A 22,536-nucleotide genomic window follows, 5' to 3' on the forward strand; every position below is an offset into this window, starting at 1 on the left:
ATATTACCCACAATCATTGGCAAAGAAAAAAAAAAGACGACTTGGTGGAGGTCTGCGCTCTGAGTGCTTTTAGTTTTGAATTGTTTTAAATAATTTCCACAGAAGTTGGGTCAGCTTGTGATCTGATCTTTACACTTTTATTTTTAGTATTAATCTAAATCCAGACCTCCATGGGTTAATTTTGATTTTGATTGATCATTCTTATATTATTTTGTTCTCAACATACTGTATTGTGTAGCAAATAAGGCTTTTTAACTGAAATATTTAATTCATCAAAATCTAAGAGGTTTCAGTAAAATGTTTTGAGCACTGTAAAAAAAAATTTAGTCAAATTATAATCCAATTAAAACAAATGGATTAATGATTCACATTAGTCCAATTAGCAATAACTGCGTTCATATTAACAAGTTAATAAAAACATAATAATAACTGAAGGCTTCTGAGGAAGACTGCAGACACCAGCTGAAACATGTCAAGGTAAAAACACACAACCTAGTCTGAATGAAGAAAACAGTGAACATATTATTTTATACAAATATATTTATGTTATCTGTATTTGAAACTTAAATAAAAAAGTGAACATTTAACACAAAGTCAAAACCTTCATTCTTGAAAAGTTACTTGTTTAATTTTAATAATTTTCATCATAAATTAAATATGAAAACTTTTAGAGCAATTCGTCAGGATATTTAGCACATCACAAATACACAATAATAATAAAAATAACACATAATATACATGGTTTTTAATAAGTCTCATTGATTGTTTTATATCTCTTAATTCTATCGTTTTTTTTAACATTTAAGTCTCCCTTTTGTTTGACATGAAGTTATTCTTTCTTGAACCCGTCTTGTAGAGATAAAATGGAGTTCATTTAAGTATTTGTGTTTCTCTTTGACTGAATTTACACTCCCACAGAAAAATGAAGACTAAATTAACCTTTTTTAACAATGAGGGTGATGGTACTAAATAAACAGAATCAGGCAATCAAAAGTTGATGAACTTAATATAATATGAAAGATGATTAAATGTGTAAAATTCCTGTGTAATTCTTCGAGTATGTGATGAGTTCCTGCATGGTGGACATTTTACTTCAGGAACCAAAAGCAAAAGGCCTCCAACGCTGTCTGGATTTTTTCTGTTTTTTTTGAAAGATGTCAATAAGAAAAGGTGCATAAATAAAAAAATATAGACAAAGCTTTTAATAATAAGCCAAAAAAATGCTGCTGTGAGTTGTTTTTTTTCTCTTCTGTTTGAAAGAACACTTGTTGTGCATGGGGGGGATGACACAACTGCATGGATCACATCTGACCTGATAAAATTAACTGATGTGACTCACCAGCTTTTTTTTTGGCCTAAACCAGCAGACGATAAACTTGTGACTCACCCAGATATGATATAATATCCCAGACATTCCCTAAGATTAAAGTAATTCCCAAAGACAAGTAGCTCTATTTTCCTCTTGTAGAAATCAAACTTGTAGTTTTGTATTTTCTTCAGTTTGTTTAAGATCAACTCCTTCCTCTAAACTGACCTTTAACCTGTTCTTTTATGCACTGCAGATGACAAAATATAAATTTAATGATATATATTTCAATATTTTTTAACTGTTTTTTATCCCTAATTATTTTTTGTGCATGCAAGCATGTAATCCATCTATGTTCTTGTTCTCGTTCCCTCATTACCCATATTACTTGGCTGTGCCAGTGTGCAGGTTTTCCTGCATTAATCACAGATGAAGCCGTCAGCTGCTGATCAGGCGGGTAAGATCACAGTCCACTGTGGAGACCAATTCCCTTGAGGGTGTCAAAATGAAAACAACTCAAGTTATTCCCAAAGAACCCCTGTTATGCTTTAGTATTACATAAAGTTTGACTTTAGATTCAGCTGCCACAGTGTGTATTCTTTGTGTGGAAACAGGGGTATAATGAGGTGAGGATGACTTGGGGCTTCTTTTAGCGATATTTTCTCATTTCTGCTGCTCAGATGTTCTTCCTTTAAGAATAACAGTTGATGACTTGATGCCCAGAGCCTTCTTCTAAAATATAAGTAGGCTGGAGGGGGATGTTGGAGGAGCCTGTTATGTCTTTATTAAATTAGTCTTGAAGAGCTGGTAGTTCTGCCAATCTGGCGCCACTCCATGCACTCCCCTCATGTGTGCCTTGTGTTATATCCATGGCTTGATGGGTTCAATATCACTGGTCTGTATGTAGGACACCTGAGTATTTTTAGTACATTATCATCCAGTGTGTGGCTGTAAATCATGCTGAATGATGATGTGTGAGGTTGCTGGTCCATCTCTGATAGAATAAATGGCCTTAATCTAGACTAATACAGACAGTGCAGGCTGCTCGCTGTATTTCCCACAGCGCCAAAAGATGTGTTCTCGGGTTTTAAAATAATTCACATAGATTTCTCATTATTAATCACTTTTAGGTGCTGCAAAACCATGAGAACATTATGTGATTTCTCCTCTTCAGGTCCAGTTTCCCTCACATTTTCAGCTCTGTAACCCAACTCCTGTTTTTCTGTGTTTCAATTTACATTCTGGTTTTGTAACTATTGAAATAAATAAAATAAAGTTTACCTGTTAATATGATTTTTTTTTCTGAAAAAAGAAATGCCCAAGTTTTAGCTTCTGAAACCACAGATGCTGCTACCAGGTATACTGGGTTCGGGTTGCACCAGATGCAGCACATCTGTACGTGGTGATTGGTTGACTGCTCTAATATCATGCTTCAGATTAAAATGCCACAAAAAGTTGCATCATTTGTACTTCCAAAGGTCTGCTATCTGTAAGTTTAATCATTCATTATTCCCTCTGTTATAATTGTTCATTCATTGTTCTGTCCCGACGGCTCGCTGTGACTCTGCCTCCTATAAAGTAGACTGTGATGTAATCAACATGTGGATGTAACTGTTAGTCTGAGGCAGAGTGGGTTGTCAGCTGCAAATGTTAATTACATAGCAGTGTTCTCCTAAGATGGAGTAAGCCAGAAAGGAGAAGTGTGGGGGGCATTACTGAAGAGACTGCTGGCAGCTATGGTAAAAGGACAGAGGATGTAGGCTGCAGATGAACATGAAGGATAATACAGATATAGATTTCATTCTCGTGTTTATACACACACACACACACACACACACATCATTCAATGTTTATTGTGTTTAACTGTTTCTCATTTTCTCTATTTTCTCTAATTTTTCTATCTGGCCTGGCTCTGTACATAGAAAAGGTGTTACCATGGCAACATACAGAGACTTTTATCCTTTTTTAGTGTGTGTCTTGACAGTCCTCTATGCACTTCTTCAGTCAGAGGATCCTTTGATGGCTGTCAATCATTACATACAGCAGTCCTTACTATATAGATGGACTGGCCAACTGCCTTTTATGTTGCATTGCTTATAGGAATTAAATTCTTAAAACATGCAACTGTGATCACACAGACTGCGTCAAACACTGCCAGACCATGTGAGGAATGCTGAATCTGAAAATACTAAACATCATAAAGTACCAGCAGAAAAACACAGGGGGACCAGACAACGTGATGCCCATGGCCAGCTGACTGCCACCCTCAATAGTCTGCACAAGAATGACTGGTAAATTTAACAAATGATAAGCAGATAAATGATTAATGTACCTTGAGGATTAATGCACATTTATCGTGGCTTCCTTGCGTATTTTACATTTGTTGGAAGCGTTTGTGCAGTTTGTGCAGACCCTCAGAGATGAATGCTACATGTTCACAAGCTGCAGAAGCCACTCTGTGCTCTCATCAAGCACATCAGAACTATATATAGTTGCATTTTCCCTTTTCTACCACCAGACTGTCTGCACGAGTATGGTCAGTTAGGCTTTGATTTTGTGCACATTTCTAGGTATAAGCTGATAGATTCTGCCTTTTGCTTGGAAATGTTCTTATACATTTAACATGCAAAAGTCTGAACATGGGCAGTTAATAAATCCCATGAATGTGGACCTGCAAAGTGAGACGGCTGTGTCTGTTCAGAACGTAGAGGTAAAGAGTCATATCTGCTGATGCAGGGTTTTCCAAAATTATCAGGGCTATAAAATTTTTTGCTAAACATATATTTTACTGGGCATTTTAGTGGCCTAGCCATGATGTTTTTCTATCCTTTACCAAGTACGTCAATTGCCTAATCATAATCATATAATCTTACTGTGCTGCAAAGAAGTACAACACATGTCTGTTAGTGTAAATGTTTTTTGTCATTAACCAATTTTGAGAAAAAGAAAAAAAAAAAAAAACTGCTCCAATGCAGAACAGCATGATAACAAGGGTTCAACAGTATACCACTATACTCCCCCCCCCCCCCCCCCCCCCCCGACACTGATGAACTACATTATGAACCCCAGTTACAAAATAAAATACACAACTTTTGTAACTTGAATCAAGGCTGAGTGGAAGTTTTTGATGATGATTTCATGAATTCACTATGAACGGTTGCAATTCATTGTGTCTGAAATTCTCTACTAAGAAAGAAACGGAAATATATTTCTGAATCAGGTATTAAGCTGCCACTCAGGATGAAAACCAAATAAAGCACACAGTCATCCAGAGGCCAAGGTCTGGATCATCAATAATGAGCTCTTTAGTACAAGCAGCAAAATAACTTTTTACGTGGGAAGAAACTGAGCACTAACATTTTGCTCTTGTTTGTGAATAAACGATTTTAAAAAGAGGCAACAACAGCATGATAAAGACATTTGTAAAGTCTAGTTTTCTCTTTTTATTTTAGCATTTTAGCATCTTTCAGTTTTATCATTCTCATCAGTGTTTTGCTTGGTTCACATGTGATCTTGTTTATTTTTTGTAAGAGGCCAAAAAAGTCAAATGTTTTCAGTTGGAGTTGGTGGTGATCAGTCAAGAGATAGTAGCAACGTGAACTTTGCACTTAAAGAACTATAAATGCTGGCTTTGTTCTTATCATTATACACTGGATTTGTAAATTAGAAGCTGTCGTAAGCCAGTCAGTGTTGTGTTTATAGCTTGCCCTAATGTGGCAAAAACTCAGACACAGATTAGTCTTCCAATAATGAAGTCACCTGACTTTATGCTACAATTTATTTACCGATGCACAGAGTTTAATAGACCATTTTTGGATCAACAGCAGCATGTCCTGTGTACTGATCTTTGTCTTTCTATCATGTGGTAGGTAGCAAGATGGGAGCATCGTACCAGGAGACTCTCCAGACTCTTTGGTAGCCCCTACTTGGCCTGTTACTGCCTGGGCTTTGTCATCATTCTGCTCAATGTTTACCGCAGCCACAGGTAAAAACACATAAACATCTTTGTGCCCAGCTTTAATTGGACTGTCTGTTTTTTAATGTCAGAAGATGCAGATTTGCACAAGTTTATAAAAGTTGTGTAGAATACATAAAAAACAAAAAATGAGTGCAGGAGTTGTCAACTTGTTTGAAGGATGTACTAATAAATAAATAAAACTTCTATAACAGCAATACAATAAAAAAAATAAAAAAAATCTGACAGGATAACAAAATACTGTGAAAGCTGTATAATGCAGATATTGAGAAATATCTCACAACTAATCAGGTGAGTTGTTAAAGGGATGGTTTTAAATATTACTCTAGTCAGAAATAAATATAGATGAGAGTCATGACTCTGAGTTAAAAAATGTGAGGATAACATTTCTCATCCTGAAAGTTGTACATTTGGAGTTTCTATGATATGTAGCAGAAAGTATTTAGGAAATCTTTGAATGCAAAACCAATTTTGAGTGACCAGCATCATATATGCTGAATGATGGTTTTGGACATATGTTGCCATCCTGTGCGTGGCTGTGTCCGAATGTCCACCCTACTCCCTAACCCCTCGTTCACTACATGGGGCTGCACTATATAGCACACTACACAGTGACTCATTCTCTTGGCGATTCGCACACAAAGCTGCCTATTTTTTTGTCGCCGCAAACCACGTGAGTACCGCCGTCACCATGGCAACCACAACCCACGTCAAGATGTCATTCCAAATCCAATCCAAAGTTGTGTGTAAATATCTTTTTTATTATTCCTTGTATTTTATTCTTTGTTGGTTTGCATATAGGTAATTTTGCGCAGCTCAATTTTTTCGCCTTCTTGCGCCATACTGAGCTTCTGCCCGCAATGCATTGTGGTCTATATTGACCCGTCTAGTGACCATCGATGCTCACTACTTTTCAAGATGCATTGTGGGTAATTTTGAGTGCCCTACTTTTTTCTCTCTGGATATTCGGACACTCCAACAAAATGGCATGACCCCTATATAGGGCACTATGTAGGGAGTAGGGTGCACATTCGGACACAGCCCATGTTTTTCCAGTGAAGGCCTTGTTTTATTTCAGCAAGACAGTGCCAGAGCGCATTCTACATATAGAGTAGAAATATTAAATATTGTGCAAATCAAAAGGTTGTTCACAGCCACTCAGAACTATGTTGAAGCTCTATCAAACCCAATATTGTTTGAGTACTTTTTAAATACATTGTAAGGTTAAAAGAAAAAACGAAAAACAAATTACATGGTTTTAGGTTAAATGAATGCCGGTGTCTAATGTGTTAAGCAGGAAAAGGGCTAACAGGAACAGCTTAATTGCAGAAATAATTATTTTATGTACCCAAGAAAATCATCAAACTCAGAAACAGCTGTAATTCACCAAGTCTGTCCTTAAAGTAATCTTTCGCATAGTCGAAGTGGGTTGCTTTCATTGCTGTGGCAGGATGCTAATCATAGTAGACAAAGGCCTGCTTTGTAGTGAAGTTAAAGTAAATCTTAAAAGTAATTAACAATGTATGATTCACATGTTATCCGAGCTTTTAATCCATGGTCTTTTTGCTCTTCAATAGTTTTCACATTTAGCCTGCTTTGTGATTAAATCTCACTCGTCAAACAAGTCAAACAAACAGCTTATGCTATCCTATGCTAAGAGGACCACTCTTTAGCTTTCTGGAGAACTGCACACAGGCCCATTTGTGCTGGTTGCATACAAATAGACCTTCCCTCTATGTCAGTGTCTCTCAATCCTTGTCCTCAGGGACCACTGCCCTGCATGTTTTAGTTCTGTCCAACTTCAGTACACCTGATTCAGATTCAGACTGAACTGCTTCTCAAGTTCTTTGCAAGCCTGCTAACGAGCCATTCATTTGAGTCAGGTGTGTTAAAGATGGACACCTCTAAAACATGCAGGGCAGTGGTCCCTGAGGACCAGGATTGAGAAACACTGCTCTATGTGGAGCAAAAATAATTAAAATATAGAAACACATGGGATACTATGAATCCTGCTCAGGGATAACCTTCTGAATTTAAACTATAGATGCATCTGCAAGGTATGATTAGAGTTAATTTGAGGAGGGGTGCAAGGTTCTTCTGGACCAAGTTTGCATTCACACTGCACTACTGAAACAAACTGGACCTTTTAATTAACGTATTCCTCCAGAATAACTGAAGAAGACACTACGTAGAAGAAAACTTGCTCATCATTTGGTTAATGCAGGACATTTGTTTCTACCACACCAGAGCAAAACATGGAGCTGTATGAAATCCCTGGTGGTCTTGTGTTGACCATGTTTCTATTAGAATGTTTCCGGGTTCTTCCACATTTGACTGTGATCCATTTCACCTAACCAGAGCTGCCTACTATCTTACACGCTCATATGTTTTGGCTGTGTTTACCCACAATGATCTATGTCTAGTAGTCTGCTTCCTACATTTGGTTCACTTGACACAAAACAAGACCTACGTTTGTACTAAGACCAGAGTTCATCTGCACATTTGCATATTCCCAATCAAACAAACTTTCTGAATAAACAAACTAGGATTCGAATAAGAAGAGCTGGTGTGTGTTCGCTCTATGGCCCAGATTTATTAAGATTCCTGATAAAGAGCACAAAATTGCATGCATATGCAATAGATTGTACATGTTGTTTGTTTATGATTTGCAGGTGATCAATTAAGAATGTTGGCACAATTGATAACGGGTGCAAATAGCATTATTTAAATGATTTAACGTGCGTTGTGGTGCTGCCGTAGCTAGTTTAGAACCAGAGCAGGAAGGACGCAAATGCAAAATGAAATTCGACCTGATAGAGAAACAGATATTAATGGACAAGGCAAATAAAAATATTGCTGAGCTCCAGCAAAGAAATCTAAACATCATCAGAATTACTTCAATATGGAAGAGTATTTGCTAAACAATATAAATGAGGTTGGAAAAAAAAAAAAAAAAACACACCAGATTAGGTTAAAAGGAGGTGACACGATATAAGTTCTAAAACAAATTGCTTTTAACAAAACCTCAGCAAGTAAGAGGTGGGGGCCGGCACAGGAGATGCCTCTGACTAATATTTAGCAACTGGTGCAGCTCACTTATTGTGCTGAGCAGATGACTGGGATACTGGGTATGACCCGCTAGAGCTGATTGCAGAGCAAGGTATGTGACAGATAATAGGTTTTATTGGCAAAATAAAACTTTCAGCCCAAGACATATTGATGAAATAAATGTTCTTCCTATGGTACCTTTTATTATGCATGAGGTGCACACTGTGTGTGCCAATAGAGGTGCATTGCAGTGCACACTTGGCAGCTGGTCAGTGCTGTATCTGGACTAGGGCTGCAGCTATCAATTATTTTTAATATTGATTAATCTTCCACTGTAGATTTTTGCCTTTCATTTGAAGATCATGTTACTGAAATGCAACCGAGCAGTAATTGTACAAAAGTCAGTAACAGATACACATTTAAAAGTTCCAATAAACAATGTTCTATTCAGCTCCTTTTGCAGCTACTGCCCTATATTCTGACTTTAAACAATGGAAATGAAAAATAGATGATTTCACCAGTAATGGCTTTACCTAGTAATATGATTACAGAATAAAATATGATAAGCTGAATATTGCTTAATGCAGTCGGTGGTGAGTGCTCTGAATGCCAGCAGACCCAGAGCACAGTGGCAACGACACAACCTGGTTAGCAGCATTCAACACAGCAACACAGCCATATGTTTCAACAATCTTTGCCTCTGGCATTTCAACGTTTACACTATCAGAAAAGACACTCTCTCTCCGTCGTCCTGGTGTATATGCCTCCTCCTCGCAACAATACCTGCCACTATTTCTGCGTCAAGTTGTGCCAGTTAACACCTGCCTCAGACGTGCTAAATATAGACGCAAAAACAGCCACCGCGTTCAGTTTTTAATCAGTTTGTGCTACATTGATCTATTTGCATCTGCCTTTCAATATTTTTCACATCCAAGTCCAAGCAGGCTAAATGGATTGCACGCATTATTTTGTCAATTTAACAGACACAATCCTAAGTGTGCCCAGTTAGCAAATCAATCGCAAGATGTTTTTAGGTGTGCTGTCAAGTTTGCACATGGTTTGACCCACGCAAGGTTTTAGTAGATCAGGCCCTGTGAGTGACTGCTAGCACTGGTTATTGCAAGACAAAAATTAGGATGCAGACTAGAGGGACACTGTGCACATAAGTTAAACATATATTCTATAAATAAGCATCATAAAGTGTATTGAACTTGGAAAAATTGAGTGAAATGTTAACCCTTATGGTAGTGCCCACTAAGTCTGAAAAGCTGGACTGACAAAGAAAGCTGATGACTGTCTTTGTGGCAACTATCTCTAATTGGAGTTTTAGAGTTTCTTTGAATCAGCTTACATTAAAAAAAGATGTTGAATTTCCTTTATAACCACTCTTTAATCAAGTTCCATCAACATTATACTTGGACATAATAGTGACCTTGTGGTTAATGTATGTGAAATTGCTGCAAGCAAAGCTGTAATCTCTTTATCAAAGATAACCATGGATAAATTGTCCATTTATCTATGGTTCTGTCCTTTGAGACAGCAGTGTGCCTCAAGCTGTGTTCTTGAAATTTATACAAAAACAGATATTTATTGGTTGTCTGTGAATGTTGAGTGGCTAAGACTGATGAAAGGTGACATACCCAGTTAGAGCACAAACACAGCATTTATTTATGTAAGTTACTTTTTCTTGCTGTGCACCCTCTATCACATGCATGTCCTCGTTCTTCAGGCCAAGACCACATTTTATCACTTGTTCTTTCCTCGCTGTACTGTCCTACCTTAAAGGAATAGGCAGGTTTCACTGGCCTTTTTTTTCATGTCATTTTAGAACAACAGATGGCTTCCTGAGGAATTGCATTATGCTATACAGATGTGGACAAAATTGTTGGTCTTCCTCAGTTAATGAAAGAAAAACTCACAATAGTCACAGAAGTAACTTGAATCTGACAAAAGTAATAATAAATAAAAATTCTATGAACTTTAACCAATGAAAGTCAGACATTGCTTTTCAACCATGCTTCAACAGAATTATTTAAAAAAAATAAACTTATGAGGCCTGGACAAAAATGATGGTACCCCTAGAAAAGACTGAAAAAAATGTGACCACAGGGACGTGTTAATCCAAGGCGTGTCCTCTAATTAGCATCACAGGTGTCTACAATCTTGTAATCAGTCAGTGGGTCTATATATAGGCTACAGGTAGTCACTGTGCTGTTTGGTGACATGTTGTGTACCACACTCAACATGGACCAGAGGAAGCAAAGGAAAGAGTTGTCTCAGGAGATTAGAAAATTATAGACAAGCATGTTAAAGGTAAAGGCTATAAGACCATCTCCAAGCAGCTTGATGTTCCTGTGACTACAGTTGCTCATAATATTCAGAAATTTAAGATCCATGGGACTGTAGCCAAACTCCCTGGATGTGGCCGCAGGAAGAAAATTGATCAAAGAGACGGATAATACGAATGGTAACAAAAGAGCCCAGAAAAACTTCAAAAGAGAATAAAGGTGAACATCAGTGTCAGATCTCACCATCCGTCGTTGTTTGAGTCAAAATGGACTTAATGGGAGACGACCAAGGAGGACACCATTGTTGAAAACAAACCATAAAAAAGCCAGATTGGAATTTGCCAAACTACATGTTGACAAGCCACAAAGCTTCTGGGAGAATGTCCTATGGACAGATGAGACACATCAGCTCTATGTTTACAGATGGAAAATGAAGCATATGAAGAAAAGAACACCGTCCCTACTGTGAAACATGGAGGAGGCTCTGTTATGTTCTGAGCTGCTTTGCTGCATCTGGCACAGGGTGTCTTGAATCTGTGCAGGTACAATGAAATCTCAAGACTATCAAGGGATTCTAGAGAGAAATGTGGTGGCCAGTGTCAGAAAGCTTTGTCTCAGTCGCAGGTCATGGGTCTTGCAACAGGACAATGACCCAAAACACAGCTAAAACACCCAAGAATGGCTAAGAGGAAAACTTTGGACTATTCTAAAGTGGCCTTCTATGAGCCCTGACCTAAATCCTATTGAGCATCTTTGGAAGGAGCTGAAACATGCCGTCTGGAAAAGGTATCCTTCAAACCTGAGACAACTGGAGCAGTTTGCTTATGAGGAGTGGGTCAAAATACCTGCTGAGAGGTGCAGAAGTCTCATTGACAGTTACAGGAATTGTTTGATTGCATTGGTTGCCTCAAAAGGTTGTACAACAAAATATTAAGTTAAGGGTACCATCACGGGTTCTAGAATGCGCCGCTAGGTGGCAGCAGCAATTGTAGTAGCTCTGTTTTTAACTTATGATTTTTTTGCAATAAAGCCGTCTTTTTTAAGATATCAGCTGTCAGTCTGTGTCTGTTCGGGTAGATTTTTTCGCGCTGGTAAGAGGCTGTGCTATACGGGAGATTTTTCTGAATATTTTTTCTTTTTGCAAGACTTGTTATTGTGAGTCTCCATGGCAACGAGACTTGTTTACCATCGGGATCAACTGATAAAACTCTCCAAACTCAAGATTATCAGTGAAACAACACTTCAAATCCCAACGGAGTTGAAAAGAAAGAGAAGAGGATGCAGGGCAGGAGCGAGGCAGAGAGAAAAACGGTGGTGATTCAAACCGTTTCTTCCAACGGTTGTTATGGGAAACGTGAGATCGCTAGTTAACAAAATTGATGAACTTCAGGTGCTAACCAGGTCTCTTAAAGAATACAGAGAGTGCAGTATTATGTGCTTCACTGAGACATGGCTGCATGAACACATCCCAGACTGTAATGCGTCTGTACACGGCTTCAGGACGGTCCGTGCAGACCGCAATAAACAACTCAGCGGGAAGCTGAAGGGAGGTGGAATTGCGGTGCTGGTAAACCAGCGCTGGTGTCATCCTGAACATGTCACTGTTAAAGAGAAGATCTGCAATAGAGACATTGAACTGCTAGCTGTGAGTCTCCGCCCGTATTATTTACCCAGAGAGTTCACATGCGTTATTCTGGTAGCGGTATATATAGTACCTGGTACCGCTCCAGACGCAGCCTGTGATGTCATTAACTCTGTAGTGGCCAGGCTTCAAACACAACATCCAAACGCATTTGTGGCGATCTCTGGAGATTTTAACAACATCTCCCTCTCTGCAACTCTACCAACTTTCCAACAGTTTGTCAGCTGCTCCACCAGAGAAAACAAAACGTTGGACTTATTTTATGCAAATATTAAAAATGCATACAGCTCCTTTGCCCTGCCACCTTTAGGAAGATCAGACCATAACCTAGTTCTTCTCTCCTCCTCCTACAAGCCCATCGTTCAGCAACAACCAGTCATTAGAAAGGCTATTAGAACCTGGTCTAATGAAGCTGAAGATGCTCTGAGAGGATGCTTCGAGGCTACAGACTGGAACGTCCTATGTGAACCTCATGGAGATGACATCAATGCCTTGACTGAGTGTGTGACAGATTATATTAACTTCTGTGTGGACAGCACCGTTCCAACAAGAACAGTGAGGTGCTTCCCCAATAACAAACCCTGGATCACCAGTGACCTGAAAAAGCTGCTGAACATCAAAAAGAAAGCTTTTAGGGATGGAGACAGGGAGTTATTGAAGTCCACACAAAAACAACTTAAAACACAAATGAAGAAGTGCAAGGAGGACTACAGGAAGAAATTGGAAAGTAAGCTTCAGAAAAACAATGTGAGGGATGTGTGGTCAGGAATGAAGAAGATCACTGGCTTCGGGATAAAGGAGGATCAGACTGATGGAGGTCTGGACAGAGCGAATGAACTGAACATGTTCTTCAATAGGTTTAGCTCACCTCCTGCTTCAACCCCAACTAGCCACACACCCTCCATGAGCCCACTGCTTTCCTGTCACACCTCCACTCTGTCACCCTGCAGCTCAGTCAAGGACCTGGACACAACCTCATCTCCCTCCACATCAGGACTTCCTGAAACCTCCTCTGCCTCCACCTCCACTCTGTCTGTCTCCTGTAACCAAGTCATGCAACAACTGGTGAAACTGAACCAGAACAAGGCTGCAGGTCCAGATGGTGTCAGTCCCAGAGTTCTCAAGACCTGCTCAAAACAGCTATGTCCGATTCTCCAGCACCTGTTCAACACCAGCCTGAGCCAGAAAAGAATCCCGGTGCTGTGGAAAACATCCTGCCTTGTTCCAGTGCCTAAAAAACCACAACCAGCTGAACCAAAAGACTACAGACCAGTCGCCCTGACATCTCACGTCATGAAAGTCCTGGAGAGACTCTTACTGGCTCACCTCAGCAAGCAGGTGAACACCTTTCAGGACCCATTACAGTTTGCATACCGTAATGGGCTTGGGGTTGAAGATGCCATCATATACCTGCTTCAGAGAGCCCACTCTCATCTGGACCAGTCAGGCAGCACTTTGAGGGTCATGTTCTTTGATTTCTCAAGTGCTTTTAATACGATTCAGCCTGCTCTGCTGTGTGAGAAGCTGCAGAAATTCCAGGTGGATCCCTCCACAACCACCTGGATTTACGACTACCTCACAAACAGACCACAGTTTGTGAGACTGAAAGGTTGTGTGTCTGAGATGGTGGTCAGCTGCACTGGAACACCACAAGGGACTGTACTTTCACCATTTCTATTCACGCTGTACACCTCAGACTTCCAGTACAACTCTGAGTTCTGTCATCTGCAGAAATACTCTGATGACCCAGCAGTTGTTGGGTGTATCAGTGATGGACAAGAAGCAGAGTACAGAGAACTGGTCGGTCAGTTTGTGAAATGGTGCGGTGACAATCATCTCATCTTGAATACCAAGAAAACAAAGGAGATGATTGTTGACTTCAGGAGGAACAAGAACACACATAGAAGTGTTTCCATCATGGGAGAGGAGGTGGAGGTGGTGGAGGAATACAAGTACCTTGGAGTTCAGCTGGACAACAGACTTGAGTGGAAAAGCAACACTGAGTACATTTACAAGAAAGGTCAGAGCAGACTCTACTTCTTAAGGAAGCTGAGATCTTTTAACGTCTGCACCAAAATGTTGCAAATGTTCTACAGGTCTGTTGTTGAAAGTGCAATCAGCTTTGCAGCAATCTGCTGGGGCAGCGGCATCAGAACCAGAGACTTGAAAAGAATTAACAAACTGATCAAGAAAGCCGGTTCTGTGCTTGGAGTAACTCTGGAGCCGCTGGAGTTGATCATCAAAAAAAGAATTCTGTACAAGCTGACGAAGATAATGGAAGATCCTTCACACCCCCTACACAACGCCGTGACGAAACAACAGAGTGTGTTCAGTGGGAGGCTTGTTCAAGTCCGATGCAAGACAGAGAGATACAGAAGATCCTTCCTTCCAGCAGCTATCAGGCTGAAGAACAAAGCCCTTAATTAATTAATGTGATTGTTTTACTTTACTAAAAAAAAAAAAAAAAAATTACTACTACTACAATATTGAATTTCCCTTTGGGATTAATAAAGTATTTTTCATTTCATTCATTTCATTTCATTTTTGTCCAGGCCTGTTTCATGAGTTTATTTTTTTAAATAATTCTGTTAAAACATGGTTGAAAAGCAATGTGTGACTTTCATTGGTTAAATTTCATAGAATTTTTATTTATTATTACTTTTGCCAGATTCAAGTTACTTCTGTGACCATTGTCAGTTTTTCTTTCATTAACCGAAGGGTACCAACAATGTTGTCCACGTGTGTAGAACCCAAAAATAAAACCTTTCTTTATCTCAATTATCCAAAATTGTGTTTTCTTGTTCAAACTTTAATGCTATCCCACTAAATTTAAGATTAGAAATGACTTGGATCTCTTGCTGTAAATTTTTCCCTTCATAGTATGTTTATAGGTGCCCTTCCTCTTCGTTTTCTTCTGCCTTTCATCTCCATCTCCTCTTCCTTCCTCCTTATCTAAGCCCACAGTTGTACAAATCCCTTTGTCACCCCGCGTACATACTCCCACACCTCCCACTATGGACAAAAATAATAGCAAAGCATCCTTAATATAACTGCACATAAGCAGTATGTCAGTGCAAGATTTTTTTAGTTTTTGTCTTTCTTAAAACGTGTGTGATGTCTGTTGCTGGGCAACAACTCTTGGAAGAAGCTGCCTCTAGGCAAAAATTGTCCTGCTGGTTTCTTTGTTTTGTGTGTGTGTGCGTGTGTGTGTGTGTGTGTGTGTGTGCTTCTGAAGAAAATTGTCAATACAAAGTGAAATCCACAAAGAAAAGCTAAATATAGTACAACATAGTAATACACTCACTCTTGGACAGAAAATGTGAATTAGTTGAATAATAACTTTAATACCCAGTCATCCAAGTTACTCATATGAAAAGATTTTTATCCTTGAACTAGAATACTAGGAAGCAGGAAGTGTGAGAGATAACCCTTTGGGTGGCTGTGCTGTCAACCATATCCATCAACCCTGTCTGATACTTGCCCCTAGAACATATGGACCAGATTTAGGGAAATTCTTTTAATTAATTTTTGAAGAACTGGTGGGACAGGCTCCAAACCCCCAGTGATCCTGCCCTGGAATATGCATGTATAGGCAATGGATGGATAACTTTTGTGATACACATTTCAAGCATTTCTTGCACCCCCTACAGGTTGAACTAGGAATGCCTGAAGTCCCTTATTTTCAGGTAGAACCTGGTTCACCAACATCTGTTATATTTGGACAAACATAAAGACCTTCCAAATGCATGAAGGATTATTGCTTACAGGTACTTTAAATTATTAGAACAATGTCTGGCTGCTTGGAAGCAAAATATAAAAGATGAATGTATTTATATTATTGGATTGTTGGTATTTTAATTGGTGTATCAGTGTAGATTGGTATATTTTTAGACCCCTAACAGATACAAAGTAGGCAAGAGTGCCTGACTGTGTTGTGGCTGAGTAAAAATAGTTCACATACTCTATCACATGTTCAATTATCATACATCCCACATCTCAGAACAAATACAGTGTTTTTATTTATGTATTTTTTCTTTTCATACTGCTGTCTCGACAGGTTTTACTAACCTCAGCTCCATAGATTGCTACCCCTGCCTGCTCTCTGCTCTAAACATTTGAAGGAGCAAAGTCCAGTTTGTTTTTCTTATTTTAGGTAAAAGTGGAATATAAGAAAAGGATAAACAAAAGGCCTAATACCAAACATTTAGTGTTTGTTTACAAGGAGACACACAGTAATTTCACAGGATTACTGATAACAGAAAAAAGTACCTGTATAAAGCCAATTTGAGCTGGAAAATCTTTGCAGCTCTTACAGAAGCCATTGTGTTTGACTTCTACCTGACAAACATTTTCCAGAGTGAGTCACTGCTGTATTCATTCATCATTTTCCTTCATGTGTTTGACACCGACTGCTCACATCCTACCATCCTTGAACTCTAAAAGGCCACTTGTTTCTTGCAAAAATGCAAAAAGGATGCACATCTCAGTATCCAGATGAAAGAGAACAAAATACTCACACTGAGTCGTTTATTTGGCTCACTTCACTGATAAAATACTCTTACGCCTTTCGGCACAAAGCCTTCATTCACTTCTGACAAGGTCAGTTGCAGAATATTTACAACACCTCTAAATGCTGAAGAGGTGTCAGCTTCAACTAATTAGTCACTGTCCAATCCTCTTAATCACATCATACAAACCACTCCTAGTTACATATCACTTTTGTTAGAAATGCAACACTGAAATTAGCAATCTCAGGCCAGAAAACATCTAAGACGAAGAATTCTTAGACTGAGAAGTCATAGCATTTAGTGTAGATATGCAGCGCATCTCTCTTTGGGCATGCTTCTTCAAAAGATCACCTCCTCTTGTTGATGTCTCCACCCTCCCGATTCCACAGAACTTCAATGAAGATGGCGAACATAATGCATTTCTAACAAAAGTAATGTATAACTGGGAGTGATCTGTATGATGTCATTAAGAGAATTGGACAATGAAGCTGACACCTGTTTAACATTTAGAGGTGCTGTATTTTTTCTGACCTTGACTAGACAGACAGACAGATAGATAGATAGATAGATAGATAGATAGATAGATAGATAGATAGATAGATAGATAGATAGATAGATAGATAGATAGATAGATAGATAGATAGATAGATAGATAGATAGATGAGAATTTATAAATAAAAAAAAGAACATTTAGTTCATTATTTACAATATGTATTTGTTCTTGTTCTCGAGGCTGTAAGAACAAGAAAAAAGTTTGCATAGGTCTAATCATTTCTTACTCCACGAGAACTACGTCTGTAAAATGAAAAGTAAATCCAACACATTCCCATTCACCTGTTTTAAACAAATATATTAGACTGCTCTGTTTGTCAGAGGATGAGGGCTTTCTAGCTAACTGGAGAAACCCGAGAAAAGCAAGAAAACAAAGAAAAAAAATAAATAAAAAGAAGCCCTCCAACTTAGAATTAAACTTCAGTATGAAGAAATGTCCTAATAATAATAACTACACGACAGTTATCACTGTCCCACAATGTTAAGTTGCTGTAATGGCTGTAAGTACTAAAAGCAAAGGTTCACATACTTTAAAAAATTGCTGGTATGTGACTGTTGTCTGTATGACAGGAGAGCAAATTAAAACTTCTTGTTTACCATCATGATGTCGTGAAAATTCGTAAGCTGTGAAGCCTTAATTACTCTGTCCTTCTGCACTGCTGCAGGCTCTCAAAGGGGAGCAGATAGATATTAAAGACTGATGGTGGTGGGACAACCTGTGTGTCAAAGTGAATGTGATACGTTGTATTTACTCACTCTGAGGCTCGAGCAGCAGGTGCTGATGGTTGGCATCATTTTTAGAAGATTAAAACCATTCCAAGGGTAAAAATTAAGAACTCCTTTTGACTCATCAGGCAGGTCTGCTGTCATGTTGGAATTAGCCTCCCCTCAATGGTTCAAGCTTTTGCTGGTCATAGTCTGTGACCAGCTCTAACAGCCTCTTTGCTACTTTCCTTTGAATCAGGTCATGGGAAAATGGACTGTGGAACTGGTTGGATGGAAATTCAAATGGAGAGCACAAATATTAGATTTAAAGTTTACATCTTTAGTTTGTGTCTTATAAATGTGAAACTAAAGAACATGTACGGTACATGTTTTAACTTCTTATCACTGCATTCCACCAAACCTGTAGTCCCAGTGTGGGTATTATTGTGGCATTTTATGGTGGTGAAGGATGTAGGTCAAGAGGAGCAAGTAGTTGCATGTTACCATGGCAGTCTCATTTTAGTGTGACTCATTGCTACGATTAACCTTTTATATTTGTATTTTTGTATAGTGAGTTTTACTGAAAGAGGATTTTTAGGAAATATACGCAGGAAGGTGCACTTTTACATTGTTTACATAATGCAAAGGGCAAAAATAGGAAATGATTAGAACACTGACAAATGACTTATTTTGTTCTGGTTTGCAGCATTAACTGGCAAACTGACATTGTGCAGTCATTGCTTAGAGTGAGCTGTATTTCCTTGTTGTCATACAAAGTGAAAGTTAAGTTTAAGTTTCCATTGATTTTATAAATTGAGGCAAAGTTAAGAAACTGAAGTTGCTTTTATGGCCTTTGTGCTTATTTTCTTTAAAGCAGCTTCTTAAGGAATGCATTTTGAATCCCACACTGAAGCCTTGACAGTCACCTACTTTCTCCTTCCACTCAGTCCTTCTGTTTTGTGTTCTGGAAAGTTCAAGGAGGGGAAATGTAATTAGCATATTTATCTTTTAGACCCTCAGTCACAAATCCAGGTAATGTGTAAGAAATATTTTTTTAAAGCAAGTTTTTCTTGGGTTAGCTGTGATTCGTTATCAGCTGTTATGGCACATGCATTGGTCAGTCCTCTTAGAACTAGTGACCCCCTGCCCACAGCTCTGTCCCCTAGACCCCTTTTTCCATTTCTTTTCTAATCCAAATCACAGCAGTGCACCGTCCCAGACCGCCTTATTTAACAGACAGCCCGGCAGTCGCTCTTTGTGTCTGACGTGACCGAACTACACAGAACATCACATTAAGCTTCCTGGTTCCTTTAACAAAGGACAAGCGCCATAAGACTCACAGCACAGACCCCGTAACCCAGTTTTCTCTTATTAACCCCAAACCTAGTTTTGATCTGGGAGCCATTTTCATTTGCAGGAGACACACGACATCCCCACTGACGCCTACACAAATCCACAGGGGTGTCCATGCAGTTCTATAGTTAGTTTTTGAACCCTGTGGCTTGTAAAGCAGTAAGGCATGACAGCAATTATATAATTCAGAAAACCTTTTCACAAGCTTAAAGACATAAATAAGCGGTAATAAGTCAAATTAATTTTGATTTATTTGATATATTTATTTGTTGTCAACCACCCAGGCAGAAAATCTAAGACATCAAGGTTGGACAAACCGTAGTCAAGATCAATGATTTAGGAAAAGGACAAAAGCAAATAGTTAGGGCTGGGCGATTAATCGATAAAATCGATAAATCGAATTTTCCATTTCTGGCGATTTATTTTTAGGAAAATCTGGATTTTTTTCCATAGTTAGTTAGCAGCCGAGTTAGCCCTCGCTCCACACCAGAACAGTGTTTGTCTGACAGATTTTCAGTGAAGTGACCCTTAACTCATGCCTGGGATTTAGCTGTGCATATAACTGCAGTGAGAAATGCTGCTCTCTACGGATTGCAGAAGTCAACTTTAGCCCACAAACTCTCATTAAGAGACAAAGGGAACCGGGGAATTATCTCTGCAGTGGATCCTGTATGATAGGGATCCAGATGGAAAGTGATCATGGATGCAGTTGTGTTGCATATTTCTATGTAAGATATAAAGTCATTTATATGGTGGGAAAGTTATCACATTATATGCTTTATTTTTGCTGGTATTCATTTATGTAAATAAATAAATAAATGTTTTTAATAAGTTTATTTATGTTTTGTAAAAGAAAATAAAAAAAATCGATTAAAATCAGAAATCGGATTTGGTTATAAAAAATCTGAGATTTTATTTTTAGGCCATATCGCCCAGCCCTACAAATAGTATTATACATTCATTTATTTCACCAAGTTGTAACAGGGTGATCTGTTCTGCATTAGCACTGAGTTGAATGGACACACACACACACACACACACACACACACACACACACACACACACACACACACACATCTACTTTGTATTGCCTGTGTGGACTCTCCATTGACAGACTGCATGCTGTAGCCTTATATTCTAACTTAACCTAAGTGAATGCCAATCCCTAAACCTAACCATAAGCCAGTCTCAGCCCAGAACTTATAACCGAATCTTGAACCTCAAAAATCACCTATGGGGATAAAAATGTGGTTACTGTTATGTAGGAAGTCCATATAAGTTGGTTTCCATCCATTTAATAATTATGAGATACATAGTCCCATTGGCTGACTAGTCGTTTTAATAGTCGGTGACTAATCGACTAATCAACATTAGTTGCAGCCCTAGTATATAACCAGGAGAAAACCAGAAGACAAAACCTAGTGATGGCTTTACTTTACTTTTAGAGCTGCAAATATTGTAAATAGATGCAATGCAACATTTACTAAAATGTAAGTAAAAGGGAACTTTGATTCTTTGACATAGAAGTCTATGTTTTCTCTCTTTCCAAGTTTAAGCTCATCGTGAAATCACTGATGTTACAGCTCCAGTTGAACAGAATACTGCTTGCTTTGGAGTGTTCATGGAGTTTCTTACTACACAGATTGCATCAATGGTGATTTCTTCAAAGATAAAATCCATTTGGAAAACTGAAACGGTTACTGCCCTTCATAAAATTCTTGGGGGTGCCCAAACCTTTGCTTGCAGCTCTATCTTATGAGAATTTAGACATGTTATAATAGAAGGTAGATTCAGGACTCAATTTAGAGATTCCCTTTCTTTGACTGGGTAGGAAACACCCCTCCAAAAGAGTTGGAAGAGGACACTGGGGAGATGGAAGTCTTGGGTTCTCTGCTTAGGCTGTTCTCTCTGGGGCCTGGTCCTGGATAAGAAAGAGAATAAGTGGATCCATGGAAGATTTTAATAAATAGTCAGTCTCTATTTTTTTTCCCCACAGTTGTAAATTAAATATTCTGGTTTAGAAACACCGAATATTAGACAAAAGGAGCCTTTCTAAGATATTTCAGCATTCCAAAAATAGAATGCTTTTTGTTCAAAGGACTGAAGCTCATGACATGAATTCAGAGACTTTGGCAGGTGAGCCATTAGTGATGTTTGATGTATTATATCATCTGTCGGTCCAGACACCAATCAGGCATGACGTCAAAGTTAAATGTACTCTCACAAACAAGCAGTGTCTTTCTCTCTGAATTCATGTGGTAAATAAATACTCTGGATGTGTTAGAGGAGATGGAAGTCAATAAAATAAATAGTCGTTTGGTTTTTTTTGTTGTTTTTTGTTTGTGGTAATTACGGGCTGCCTAGTGGTGTTTTGCAGTCCATGAGGTTTTTATGGTTTGTTTTCTTTACAATCACAGATAGGAATTGCATGACTAATCTGCATTCAGTTCCACAAATAACTCTACAGTAGCTTTAGCTATTTTTATCAGATTTAATTATTTTTTTAAAAAAAGGTTTGATTATCGGAAATTATGGTCCACCACATCTGCTAGACTTTGCAATGCTGTCTCTGGGGATAAGTAATCTACTACTTCTGGCAATTTAAACACATTACGCTTAGTAATATATAAATATATATATATATATATATATATATATATATATATATATATATATATATATATATATATATATATGACCCTCATATGTGACCCTCAATAGTAGAATAAAAAATAAAAATGTGACTTTTTTTAGGGTCATAGTGATAACATCAATGTGGAATGGATTAAATACCTTGTAGACAATAAGTCTTCATTGATTTCTCTCCAGTTAGTGCTGAACACATTTTTTAAGACAGTCATATGGCCCCATAATAAGAGCTTTCAGGCCTTGTGGAAAAGTTGAAGGAGCTCAACTTTGTGGAGTGTTTACATAAGCCTGCATCTGTTGATGTTCATTCAGTCTGAAACTGTAAATACAGTGGCAGCTGATACAAAAGTGATCATAAGACCGTACAAAGTCTTTGTGTAAAGTGTTTTCATGCCAGTCTCTAAAAAGGAGGTTATTCAATATGTGAATCTTCAGATGTTAGAAACTTGAAATTAAAGTAAAGTGAATTTAGAGGACTTTAATCCAATTTTTGGACTGTAATCCAAAAA

General features: G+C 38.4%; 1 protein-coding gene across 1 annotated transcript in view; it reads left to right on the top strand.

The window, feature by feature from the left end:
• The window catches only part of pemt (phosphatidylethanolamine N-methyltransferase), an 87,638-nt gene that overhangs the window by 23,400 nt on the left and 41,702 nt on the right, over positions 1–22,536 (top strand). The window contains exon 3 of the mRNA XM_041974464.1: positions 5,176–5,291. Coding sequence (XP_041830398.1) covers positions 5,176–5,291 — 116 coding nt within the window. The remainder of the gene's footprint in view (positions 1–5,175; positions 5,292–22,536) is intronic.

This window comes from Melanotaenia boesemani, chromosome 21 (assembly GCF_017639745.1).
Source record: "Melanotaenia boesemani isolate fMelBoe1 chromosome 21, fMelBoe1.pri, whole genome shotgun sequence".
NCBI lineage: Eukaryota > Metazoa > Chordata > Actinopteri > Atheriniformes > Melanotaeniidae > Melanotaenia > Melanotaenia boesemani.